Source organism: Oreochromis niloticus, unplaced genomic scaffold (assembly GCF_001858045.2).
Source record: "Oreochromis niloticus isolate F11D_XX unplaced genomic scaffold, O_niloticus_UMD_NMBU tig00000317_pilon, whole genome shotgun sequence".
Lineage (NCBI taxonomy): Eukaryota > Metazoa > Chordata > Actinopteri > Cichliformes > Cichlidae > Oreochromis > Oreochromis niloticus.
In genome coordinates, this window is record NW_020327122.1 from 10053 (window position 1) to 23443 (window position 13391).

At 42.5% G+C, this 13391-nt stretch overlaps 3 protein-coding genes across 3 annotated transcripts; 2 read left to right on the forward strand and 1 right to left on the reverse strand.

The window, feature by feature from the left end:
- Positions 1-868: 868 nt before the first annotated feature.
- LOC109198266 (sodium/calcium exchanger 2-like) lies at positions 869-3338 on the forward strand (the record flags this gene model as incomplete). Its single annotated transcript, XM_025904204.1, has 2 exons — positions 869-1181; positions 1744-3338. Coding segments are annotated over 2 exons (690 nt in total), but the record flags the coding sequence as incomplete, so codon positions are not given.
- A 3754-nt stretch (positions 3339-7092) lies between these two features.
- Positions 7093-9343, forward strand: LOC109194532 (biotinidase-like). The gene is made up of 3 exons (XM_019353813.2): positions 7093-7114; positions 8303-8868; positions 8956-9343. The coding sequence occupies exons 1-3, from the start codon at positions 7093-7095 to the stop codon at positions 9226-9228; spliced, it is 861 nt and encodes a 286-aa protein (XP_019209358.1). The 3' UTR covers positions 9229-9343.
- Positions 9344-10574: 1231 nt separating this feature from the next.
- LOC109198267 (serine/threonine-protein phosphatase 6 regulatory ankyrin repeat subunit A-like) lies at positions 10575-11983 on the reverse strand. Its single transcript, XM_019353814.2, has 6 exons — positions 11842-11983; positions 11586-11733; positions 11403-11485; positions 10887-10969; positions 10704-10795; positions 10575-10615 (listed from the first exon to the last, which is right to left on the reverse strand). Exons 2-6 carry the CDS (start codon positions 11638-11640, stop codon positions 10575-10577), a joined length of 354 nt encoding a protein of 117 aa, XP_019209359.1. The 5' UTR covers positions 11641-11733; positions 11842-11983.
- Between the last annotated feature and the right edge of the window lie 1408 nt (positions 11984-13391).

A 13391-nucleotide genomic window follows, 5' to 3' on the forward strand; every position in this document is an offset into this window, starting at 1 on the left:
TAACTGAAATGTAAAACCGTAATAACATTCCAGCTAAATTATGCTAAAGGAGAAAAAGATGCTTGAATTAGACGTAATTCAATCCCTAAAAACAAAGCACCAAATGTTGCTGTAAACTGCTCCTCCAATCAGTAAAACATATTAGCATGCTTCTAGTCTGTAGTGTAATAAAAATAATAAATCTAATATTTTAAATAGCCGCCTTTTTCAGGCATGAAGGGTCAGGTCGGTGGAGGTCAGATTTGTAAGTGAAGGCCACCATCTAGTGGAAGCAACAGATCTCTGCAGACAGTCAGTTAACTGTATTCCTTGAAGCATATTTCCATGTGTAGCTGTGATATTTTTATTATAAAAATGTTTCCTATATCATTAATTACAACTTTTCATAGCTTTTTACAGGAATTAGCCCCTGTTATGGAGTGGATAATGAAAAATGTTGTGTTTTTGCCATGATGGGTTTTGATTTCATTGTGTTTTGTTATGTTAAATAAAAGATTTTTTTCCCCACAAAACAAGGACAATCGGGTTTGTATGAAGTAAGAGATGATTTAGAAATATGTAATAGGTAAAGGACCCAGTAAAAGTATGATAAAGATTTTTAAAAGTATTCCTGTGCAAAAGTCAAAGACCGCTCTGTCCTTTAAGGTGCTATAATAGTTTGGTCACTTCAGGGTTAGAGAGCTACGACTACAACAGAACATTTATGGGATTAATATCCTGCCACGCCATGAAACTGGCAGGACATAAATCCCACACATCACCTACAGAATCAAAAAGTCCTTCCTCGTGACGGTTCAAACCCAGGTCACTACTGTGTCCAAACCCCTGAGTACTCTGAGTAGTATGACCTCCGTGCTGTTTGTAACTTGTAAAAAATATCACTGTGTGTTTGGCTCCTCCAGGTGATGGCGATGATGACGAGGAGGAAGGTCGTGAGGAGCGCCTTCCATCTTGTTACGACTACGTCATGCATTTCCTCACCGTCTTCTGGAAGGTTCTGTTTGCCTGCGTCCCGCCAACAGAGTACTGGAACGGCTGGGCCTGCTTCTTCGTGTCCATCAGCGCCATCGGGCTCCTCACCGCCATCATCGGGGATTTGGCATCGCATTTCGGCTGCACCGTGGGGCTGCGGGACACTGTGACCGCCGTGGTGTTTGTGGCGCTGGGAACTTCCATTCCAGGTGAGTAAATGTCCCGTTTCACTGTGTGAGAGCAAGAAAAGGCAGAAAGGAGCGTGGATGATTTGATTGTTTTGAGTATTGGATGGATTATGGGAGAATACCCAGATTTATGAGTGCATGTAGTGTCACTTTGTAACTTTGTAGTTGTTTTGTGTCCTTCAGTCATTTTGCATCATTTTGCATCTGTTTATAATCATCTATTTGTATCTTTTGTGTGATTTTGTAGGTGTTTTGTTGCTCTTTCTGGCCATTTTATGTCTCTTTGTCATTTTGCATCTTTTTAATTGTTTTTAGTCACTTTTTTGTCATTTTTGTGTCTCTGAATCATTTCAATCATTTTCAGTCATCTTACTGGACACAAGCTTTGCGCCTCTTTAAAGTAATTTTGGATCTCTCTGTAGTTGCTTTGACTTTCTGTCAATCATTTTGTACCTTTGCAGTTGTTTTTTGTATCTTTTTGGTCATTGTTTGTCTCTTTGGAATCATCTAATTGCTTTCTATTTAAAAAATTTCTGGGGTGTGAAGGTGTGTGACTCACATTTTCCACCTTTTCCTTCTCCAGACACCTTTGCTAGCAAAGTGGCTGCCATACAAGACCAGCATGCCGACGCATCGGTTGGAAATGTCACTGGCAGCAACGCAGTCAACGTGTTCCTGGGGATCGGAGTGGCATGGTCAGTGGCCGCCGTGTACTGGAGAATTAAAGGAAAGGAGTTCCGGGTGGATCCTGGATCACTGGCGTTCTCCGTCACGCTCTTCACCATCTTCACGTTCATCTGCATGTCCGTGCTATTGTTCAGACGCCGGCCCTCCATCGGCGGAGAGCTTGGCGGCCCGAAAGTGTCCCGCCTCCTGACCACCCTCCTGTTCCTGGGTCTGTGGTTCCTCTACATCCTCTTCTCCAGCCTAGAGGCCTACTGTCACATCAACGGCTTTTAAAGAGGAGATGAAGAATGTTCCAGAAGAATTTTGCACAGCAGCACACACAAAATCGTTGACTCTCAGTCCATTTAGTCCACGGTTTAACACAAAACAAGTGTAAGATTCATCTGGTTAATAGGGCTTCAGATACATGTTCACAAACACTACATTTAAGCATGTGTAAACAGCGCATTTTAAACACATTCATTGTTACTTGGAAGATGAGGGTTAAGAGGAAGTATTTTTGGAGGGTGAGAGCGTGAAAACGAAAGGTTACTGCGGATAGTTAACGGGGAGCAGACGGAGAGTGACAGAGAATGACTGTGACGGGAGATTCAGAGGTGAAAAGAAGGTCAGGTCAGTCAGAGGAGTGCTGCTTTATTCACTTTAAAGCCAGGTGTGTTTATTTTGGGTTGAGGAGCTCACTTCCAGGATCAGACCACTGAGACGGATCACAAACCTGTGAGCATTGAAGGAAAAATACCTTTGTTTTCCTTTAGTCTCTCATTCAAACCATCAACTCTGCAGCTTCATGTTTCTTCACTGAGGAAGTGGAGGAGCACTGCATCAAATAAGGAGTCGAATGTTTACAACAACATTACATTTGTTTACTACTAGAGGTTCTTGTATAGTGGTGATGCTTGTCTAATACGCAGTATAGCTGAAGGTGGCTCTCCACACGCGCTGTAAATAGTACAAACCGTTGTACATATAGAGTGTAGTAATTTCACAGGGCAGGCTGCCACACAAAAGGATGCAGAGACAGAAATGCCAGGTTTCTACTGTCGCTGTCAGCAAAGCTTCGATGATTTTCATTGCACAGGCTGGAACACTGGTAGTTGCAAATATTACAAATGTCAGCGGCTTTAGTTTTAGCGACATGCTAAGTGGAAAATAAAAGTTTTAGCAACCAAAACAAGTAAATAAGAAGCTGCATAAGTGTAACACTGACTAAAAGAACATCTTTGTACTAATCTCTTTACCGGACCACAGCCTCTGACAGGGGCTTGCATATAAAGCTGAAGGATTAGTTTTTGCATGTATAGCCATGTACAGAGCATCTTCACATTATATGTCATGTACATGCTATGAAAAAGGGAATAACCAGCCTAATTATCCACCTGTAAATTACATCCCTGTGTTTTTGTGTCGACTCGGTGAACAGAAACTGTCAGCTAGTCCTTGATGTTAAATCTTCCTGTATAAAACAGAAGAAGCCGTTTGGTCCGGGAGGAACAAAAAGGACATTTTCCTCTCCTGAAGGACCAAATATGCGCTCACACACTCCTGATGTGTGCAGTGTCATTTAAAAACTTTGTCTGAGGCAGTCAGATGGGCTGATGAGCTGCAGTCAGCCATCGCTGTGTTACTGTTAGTGGCAGACTCGTCCATTCCTTTATCTTAAGTGACAGCAGCATGGGCAGACAAACATGTACGGGTGGTTAACAAGACTCAACAGTGTTAGTTTACTCTCAAAAATAAAGTCTCTAAAGTTGCTGATTGCCATCATCAGCATCCGGTCTGCAGCGTTTGTTAGGAAAAAGCTAATAATCTACACATTAATTAGGCTGCAGGACTGTAGTCTACAGCACACTAATGCTTTAAGATAGCAAACAAAGAATGCCTTAAGGGAAGCTCAAGTAAAAAAATCTAGTATTCAAGATTTCTGCTGTACAAACTGCCCAGGCTGCACTTTATTTAACGTAACTAAAACACTGTGTTGTGCTTATCTTTTCCTCCATCATTCTATAAGTGGTTACTGTGCAATATACGAAGGGAGAACTGTCTCGTGTTTCCACTGGTTCGGATAACACCAGATCCAGGTGGACCCATCATGTTGTCTATTCATGTCTGCTTAGAGCACATGTACCAAACATGTTAAAAATTTACTTTCCTTCTTTATGGAAAGCCAGCGCATCGTTTGTAATAACAAAAAAAGAAGGTTCTGATTAAAGACCAGAGGGTCTACCTGAAACGAGGATGTCTACACGGGAGCAGCACAGTCATCATAGTGCCACAGCAGGAAACATGGCTCTGCAAGGCATGCATGTGTTGCTCAGTATTGCATGGCAGACTTGGAACAAATGTTCACAAGCTACTGAAGAAACCGGCTGCTAAATACACCATAAAACACTGGATGGTGTGCGAACACGCTCTAATTCGTTTCGACATTTCCACGCTGGCACTTCAGGGCTACTATGTTCAGCACTGAGATGCATGAAGCAGGAAAGCCAGCGTGTGAAAAATGTCACAACAAACAGCAGTAAGATTGTCTTATAATAATAATAATGACTAGAAGCTTTAATTATTATCATTATTATTATTATTATTATAACTGCCTAATTTCAGTCCCATTAAATATATTTCTTTGAGGACATTGCATTATAAACCTCTCACCCACAGATGATAAGTGCTATACAAGTGGAACTCTTTATTATTGTTGTTAAACATGATAATTTGAAAAGGATTTGATTGGTTAACCCTGACTAACTTTGTAAACTTTCTAAAATCCAGTTTTGTATCTTTTTCCTTGCAGATGTAGCCAAGGTAGATTATTTTGTATTTCTAAACAACATTTAGGATAGTTTCAGTGTATAAAGCTGGTATGTAGACTACATGGTGTCTGAATTTAGTGGGTTAGACTTTGATATATTTTCCACAGTGAGAAATCTCCCCTTTAACGGTGTAGTAGTGCATCATAACCAAACTTTAAAGCATCTAATTTACTGAAATAGATGGTCCGCTAACTCATTTGTGTCTTTGTTTTTCATGTATAGTAGATAATTTATATATTTATTTATTTATAGAAGATTATTTCTCTAAGCATAAGATGTGCTGCAGGTCCTTGAGGAGAACAGTTTGGAGTTTATTTGAGCAATTAGGTTTCAATGTGCAATACGAGAAAAGGTTCCGCTGCAGCTTACATTGTTCGAGCTCAGTCCGTGTCTTTTTTTCTGCCACAGTGTTTGTCATAACCCTCCGCCAGTGTACACTTCTTCATGTCGTCCTTGTGACGGAGGAACTTTGAGTGTAAGTAGCATGTTTACATAAAGAAACAGTGTGGAACATTGCCAGTATAATTGTCAGTCTCAGGCTGTTGTGAGCTGAAGTTTTGTAGATATTAGCCGTGGCTGTGAGGCAGGTTTGTTGTGTGTGAGGTTCAAACAATCCCCTGAACAGTAGTTTACTCACTCAAACCACCAGGTGGGACCAACAATAGATATGACACACACACACATGCAGAGGTCTGCTGAACTCTTGTGTAATGACCAGCACCAGCAGGAACAGAGCGAATCACCTCCACAATGTGTGCATTTGTGACCTCGGTGTGGCCCAGGAGCCAAAAACAGAACTGTCTACAATGTCCGGACAATGTTCCATGTTTCCACAAACTTCTGTACTAACTGTCGGCCTTTGGCCTTCGCTGTTCTGTAGCTAGATGTAATGCCCCCACCCCCCAGCTCTTTTCAGCCTCCCCTCCTTACCTGATCCTTCCCAGTGTGCATCCATGTTTGCTTCCCCTCCTGTGTTCCCCTGCACATGCATGATGAAGCCCGGTGTACGTACGTTATAGCAGCATGGTCTACTGTGATGGATGCCTGTAGGTTATTCTGTCGGATCGATTCCCCACAGTAGGATTTCAAAACATCTGAGTCTTCTTGTGAAATAAAGTGAGCAAGTGTGACACGCACAACCACAGCTCGGTTCAGACAGACTGAGCAGAAACACAAACAAGCGCCATTCCTGGAGTCAGTCTCCTCCTCACCTGTTTCTGTAGAAGCTGTGAAAAGAGATCCTGCTGTGCTGGGTCCAGGCTACATCCCAGGTCATCTTTTTGTTTTTTGGTGTATGATATTTCAGTGTCTGTGTTTGTGTTCAGCCTCCTCTCCTCCCCTCCCAGGTCTTGCTCTCTTCAGTGTGTCTCTTTGTGAAGTCGTTTCCTGTGATGATGAAAATTTCTCTCTGCCTGAATCTTTGTAGGGAAATATTGACTGAAATTACTACAATGTCATGTGATAGACATATACATTTATTCGATACTGTAATAAATTAACTGAAGATGATATTTAAGGTTTTCTTTATGAAATGCAAGAAAAAAAAATCTTAGAAAAAACTCGGTTTTGAATCATGGCATGAGGTGTAACGTGTTCCTGAAAGAAAACGAAGGTCTTTAATCAAGTGAAGTTGACCTTATTTAAATATAGTTTATTTATTTTCAAGGTTCAACGTGTCTGAGTCATTATTTTATAACTGAACAATATAACAATCAAAGTCAGTGATTCATCGAGTCATCCAGCTATCAAACACCTGTAATCTGAAACTTAGAGGACATTTTTCATGTCTCGACTCATAAATACAGTGAAACTTTTTGCAGATTAATAAGTAGTGATGGTCGCCTCACAGTAAGAGGGTCCTGGATTTGAATCAGTGAGCTGGGCCTCTCCCATGTGTACGCACATGAGTACCCCATATGCACGTTAGGTTAACTGGTGACGCTAAATTAGCTGAATGAATGGTTGCCTGTGTCTCTGTATCGACAGACTGATCACCTGTTTCAGGTAAAAAAAGGTAAAAAATGTATAATGGTGGTGGCACACCATTGTTTATTAATTATTAGCTCTAAAGACAAAGGTATTTGTGTGTGTGTGTGGGGGGGGGGGGGACTCAAAAGTACCATATGCACTTTCATGGCCATGTGAGGCCTGTTCCCTCATTATCACAATAAAAGCAGATAAACAATCTGGGATTGATTCCGAGGGCTGAATTTCCATTTCATAGCTTTTCACTGACAAACTTAATATAAAGTTGAAAGAAATGTTGATGAAAGTGAAGGAGGCCATCAGGTTTCGTCTCCTGTCCAAGCGCCTTCTTTAGTTTGAGAACAACTGTGGAGACACACAGACCAATATCTCCTCTTTGACTCCCATCACCCACTGAAACACAAACATGGGGTGATCAGGATCCAACACCACTGAGCAGAGAACGTTCCATGTACCTGAGGATTTATACGGGTAATCTACGCTGTAGCTACGTTATAGCCACAAAACTCTCTGAAACCCTACGCCAGGGGTCTGCAACCTTTTACACCCAAAGAGCCACTTGGACCCGGTTTCCACGCAAAAGAAAACACTGGGAGCCGCAAATACTTTTTGACATCTAAAATGAAGATAACACTGTATATATATTGTTTTTTGTACCTTTGTGTGAACAACTAAGGTGTGCTGCTTATGAAATCCATGAAGTGCTACAGAGAAAATTACATTTTATTTATGTAATCAACACATTTTGAACTCTTAAAGAAATATAACAAAAGCAAAGACACCCAGCTGAACTAAAATGATCCATGTAGCAAACAAAAACTGTTGTGAGCCGCCTCCCTTATATCTCCTTTGGGCTTTTGGAGCCTTGACCTGACTTTTAAAAAATAATTGGTAAAAAAAAAAAGCTCTATGCTGCTGAAAAATTGAAAATAGATATTTGCAAAATTCTGCCTAAATATGTATTTTACCTGGTTAATTCGTGCGGCGGGGGCGTGGTCTGCAGCGCCGCTGCAGGGAAGGCGGACGCACCTGAGCGGCACCCGCAATCACGCCTCGCCGCCTTAAAGTCTGCGCTATCTGTGCTGTTGTGTTGGTGGTGTGTGTCGGGCTGTGAGCTGCGAAGCTACAGCCGGCTGTATGCGTACAGCAACCGCGTGTGAAAAGCGCGTTCATGCAAACATCGTCGGGTCTGCCGTGGTATGTTTACAATGGGACTTCTGCTCCTGAACCTCTGCGCACAGCGTCTGCTAATCGGTGCTGTGCGAAGTCAGTTTACGCAGGACTGTAAGCTGTCATCTGTCGTCTGTGAGGCGTGAGCAGTGTTTGTCTTTAACATAGTTCACGGTGCAGCTGCTGACATAATGTGGATCCGAAGATCCATAATTGGCCTACCCGGGGTTGAAAGTCTCGATAAATGCACGGTGTTTCGGTGGGAATACCGGCTTCCGCGAGTGTGACGCTTATATTGAGCGAGGAAAAAATAATAGAATATAATTTTATATTTATATTTCAATATCACAATAATCTTCCAATTTAGAACTACAAGTTTAAAAGAACTAACATAAATAAAATACACTTCAGCGAAATACTTCTAATTTATTTTCCCAAACCACGCGGAGCCGCACTATAAGGACTAAAGAGCCGCATGCGGCTCCGGAGCCGCGGGTTGCCGACCCCTGGCCTGGATGAACCAGCTCCCCCTGCTGGATTCAATCCAGTTTCAGCAGGCATTCAGTCTGGCTGCCAACGTCACCCTACTAGCTGTCAACATTCGTAATGACAGGCTCATCATGACAGGAAGTGGCATCTACACCCCTTTTTCTGCCACCTACCACCACGCCAGGAAAGGGGACCCAGAGGAGGGCAGGCTGCTGGTGGCCAGAGTGCCAGTTTTGGAGCCACTTGAGGTAAAACAAAGTGCAGCCAAAGAGGTGGAGGCTGGTGGTGGGGAGTCAACAATATCAGCGGCTACAGACTCTGGATACTGCTACCAAGATAGCTGTGATGACCCTCCTCCTCCCTCCTACCCCACCTTCATCTCCTCTATGATGTATGACACATTTACATTTGTCCTCTTAAATGAGACACAAGGCGACATTAAAGTGTGCAACGGCACTTTCTGCTGCCGCCTGCAGTACAGGTGGTTACTGCAAGACCATAAAGAGCTCTATGCTTTCGGCGCACTTGCAGGAACACACACCGTCAACGGACGTTACGCACTGCAGGCAAGAATCACATGAATTTGAATATTTCTAAAAAGGTTAAAACTGACAACTCACTACTTTTATTTGCCACATGTTAAATATCTACAGGTTTGTGCAGTAGTCTGTTGTGCAGGGTTGGATCAGAGCTCTTGTGGACAGGAAGCGGAAGAAGCAGAGTCTAAAATGGACTTCCTGTTGGAGGGGAACTTTGACACCAAATACGTGTACCCATCTATTCTGACAAGCCGAATGTTCCTGGAGCAGCCAGAGAGTCTGGAGAAAGCTGCAGACGGGAGACTGACCATGAAACATTCAAACACGAAGGGTGGCCTGGTCACTGCCTGCCTGTATGGACGAATGTACCACCTGGACAATGAATAAACTTTAGAGGGATCAGGAAAATAAAGTTCAGTGTTATGGTTAAGAGCTGCTCCAACCTTCAGCTGTTACACATTTCTTTTATCTCTTATAAAATAAACCAAAACAAATGTCTTTATTCATCTGTTACTTAATCTTTACAGTACAAACATTCCACCAAGTAGCATTTATCCTCTGTTTGAATGTTGCATATTCCTCAAAAGGCAATATTTAATAGTTTCTCTCTCTCTCTCACACACACACACACACACACACACACACACACACACAAACAAATCCACACAGTGACAGCCACCTTCTCTTGTCTCCTGTACACAACACAAACATTAAGAAGTTACAGCATTGCAAGTTATCCATTCCTTGGGCTGCTCATTCAGTTCATCAGTTGTACAGTACATTGGTCTTACATCCACCTGCTGTCACAATCTGCTCTCAACGATTCAATCTCCACCTGGAATAAATACGTAGGTTTCAATATTGACTTTCTCTCCTAGGAATCAAGAAGTCGATCCTAATCATGAATGCAGCATTATAAGTGTCCCAGAGTGACAGTCAGTGGCTGCTGTGAAAGCTCAAAGAACTCTGAATAAAATCTCAAGTACAGTAGGGAAAACGCTTCTTCAGCTGGTCCCATAAGATTGTCCCTCAGTTTCTGTATCTTAACAAAGAAAAAAAAAAGCAGTCCTCTGAGCTTTTCTTCACCAGATGCTCCATTAGTAAATGTGAATGAAAAATCTTTGAAAAGATTTAAAACTGTATCCTCAAACAGAAAGAGTTCAACGTAAAAATAAAACCACTGCTTTACATTGAAAAGGACGCTGACCATGTTACTGATCGTACAGTGATGCCGTGGAAAAAAAAAGTGGCAAATTATTCTTTATTTTACCAAATTATTACATTAGTGCATCTTTTCCACTGTGTATGCACCTGAAGGAAGCAAGCATGTGGTTCAGACGAGGATTATTTTTAGATTTGAAGAGACTTACCTAAGAATACTCTGCTTGTATTTACTGCCCTGTCAAGCTTTGTCAGTGATCTATTAAGGCTCCTGAGTGGCTGGCTAACCTGCCAGTATTGAGGTTCCACTAGTCCTCAGTACGTTTCTGAATCTGAGTCATTCATTTCATCATCTCCGGAGACAGAGGACAGCAGGCGTTCTGGCCTGCAGTAGGAGGCGTGGTCAGGTCTCAGTGGGGCTGGAGTATCAAAGGCCACACCTTTGGAAATGTGGTTTGAGATAGGGTGGTGGTTGATGACTGTTTGAGTAAGCGAGAGAGTGGGCAAAGCTGCTATGGTGACCATGGGTGAGGTGGGCATCATTGAGTTGAGGATGAGGGCCAAGCAGTCAGCTACATCCCGATTGGAGCACAAGCCAAAGCTGGAGTGTAACCTGGGAATAAAAGGAGGAAAAGGGTTCATAGTACACATTAGAATTACACCTGAAGAGTATGTGTGAGTACAGTGAGATGAAAGCTGACCATTCTCATCCACAGCTAACACACTGGCTCCTTTCACCAGCAGCTCCTGGACCACCACTGTCAATCCCTTCCTGGCTGCTACATGCAAGGGCCTGCAGGTAGAAGAGTGTTACAGTAAGTTCACAGTGGGTTTTGCAGGTTATCCTACTGTTTACAGTAGGTGCACCTTCAGGTTCTACATACGTCTGCAGAGCAGCGTTGGTGCAGTTAATGAGATTCCTGTCGCTGATTTTCTCCAGAATCAACAAGGCACTTGTCTCGTGACCCTGAGAAGAACAGAGAGTACCAAAGTCATCTGCAGTGACCACATGAGATGTGCAACAATCCTGCCTTTGTCAGTATGTTAAAGAGATGACGTTCTGAGCTTCACATAAACGTTAATCTCGCGCAAAGCTTTAAAAGCTCTTTGTGTGACAGTTACGGACCAGTGCGTGTGTGTGTGGCAAATATTATTGTTCACAATAATATGACATTCTCCAAATTGTGCCTTTAGTGATGCAAGTGAAACATGTGATGATGTGGTTAAATGTGTCTGCCAGATGTGTCCAAAGTGATACATAAATGTTCCAAGGGCCAGGGCCAAAACATACACGTCCCACACATTGCAAAAATATAAAATCTGAATTGTAACTACTTTCAACTTTAAATTTTTAATACTGAATGACTAAAGAACATTTCCTGTCTCTGAATAGCCCTTACCTTGCTGCAAGCCAAATGCAATGCTGTGTTCCTGTCTGCATCTTGCAGTGCCAAGTCTGCCTTAGCACCGCTCACCATCACCTCTGTAACACAACACAACAGTGGAGATAAATACAAGTGAAAGGTAAGAAATCAGGACCATTATTTCCACAAGTTTATCCCAGGATCAGTTAGTGTACTGACCCACAGCATTGGTCTGTCCATTTAGAGCTACCATCATCAGTGGTGTTCTGTGCATGTGGGTGTCAACAACATTGCCTGAGCTCCATGGCTCAGAAGAAGGGAAACGCACTCCACATGGTCAGAAAAAGCTGCAGCATGAAGAGGAGTCCTGCATCAACATCAACACAGTTATTGTAATACGTTCCTGCTCACTAAGAACAAATACAAAAAAAAAACCCCTTCCACACAAGATGTTAAGTCTGTCTGCATCTCTTACCTGCCCTTGGAGTCCGTTGCATTCACAATATTTGCACCCAGGGAGTCAATTAACATCTCTGCCACTCCCTCATTATCGTTTATCCTAAAACACATAACGCAGCCTGTCACACACCCTCAGAGCAAATCGATCCTCATAAGCATTCGGTCACTATTGAAAAGGAAGCCCTTGCTTTGTTGTTAGCCCTGCAGCATTTCGAGTGTATATTGGATCCACTCTATACCTGTTCAAGTATCACTGACCACAACCCATTGGTGTTTCTCTCCCAGATGCAAAACTCAAATCAGAGACTTATGCGTTGGTCCCTTCTTTTGCAAGATTTTAATCTGCAAATCAAACATAAGAAAGGGACGGAAAATGTTATCGCTGATGCCCTGTCTCTTAGTTTGGAAATTAAACAATAGGAGGTTGTTTAATTCTTATGGAAGGGGGTGTTACGAACTTGTATTTTCATGTGTTTGTTCTGGGCAGGTAATATTGTTTATGTTAATTCAGCTGTGCCAGGGCTCTGCTCCGATTGGTGCGTGGATACACCGCCCTGACGCGACTGGTTCCAGCTGGAGGACCCGCCCATTAAAAGAGGCTGAGTGCTACGGCTGGAGAGGTCCTCGCGTTTCCCCTCAGCACCCAGCAGTGTACCTGTGGCAGTCGTTGGCTGCAGTGTTGTCTGAAAAGTTGTGGAAGTGGAGTGGGTAGGGTGAGCTGCCGTTTCTTTTGATCACCCGTTTCTCCTGTTTGAATAGTTAAGGAGGTCAGACTCTGTCTTTATTTTTGACTTATTTTGGTAAGGTCAGGGTGCGGGATTTGTGTAGATTGTTTGTTTATTATTTGGCCTTGGCTCGCCCTGAAGTGTTGACACTCCCGTTCTGTTGTTCCTCTCTTTCTTCCACCTTGTAAATAAATCACAATATAACGAACGGATTTGTTTCCTGTGGCTGCTTGGGTCTTGGGGGGAGCGAGTGCCTCGTTCATGTATTGCCTGGCCCTAGACGGTCTAACAGTAGCTTCCAGTGAGTTTTTTTTAAATTTATAATACAGAAAAGCAAATCGTCGTATTTCAGCATATTATTAATTTGACTTGTATATATCAGTAGTTGTTTGTTTTTTTGTTTTTTACAGTACTTATTTTTAGAGCAATGTTCTACTTGGAAGTACCCTGATATGCCTCTTGTAACTAAAACAAAGTCATTCTCCTGCTCAAGAGGTAGCTTTAATGCGTGAAAACTGAAAGTGTTGAAGACAGTGTTGTTTTACACCATTAGGGGTATTAGCACTGACTCATAAGTTCAGTTGTTAGTTCATTGGGGTGTTTGGGGAGGATGAAATTTTATTATGTATGTATTTATTTATTTGCAACGGAAACAAAACTATACTGCTAGCAGGAATAACAACGACGTATGACTGAAAAATAACGCTTTTAATTTCAATTCAAGTTAGATTTTTTCTTTGTGCGCAACGCAGATTTTCTGTGCGCAGAGACCGTGCCAGCGCACTGCGCAGCTTAGAGGGAACATTGGATACAGCCTATGGCGTTTGTGTGAACAGAGACG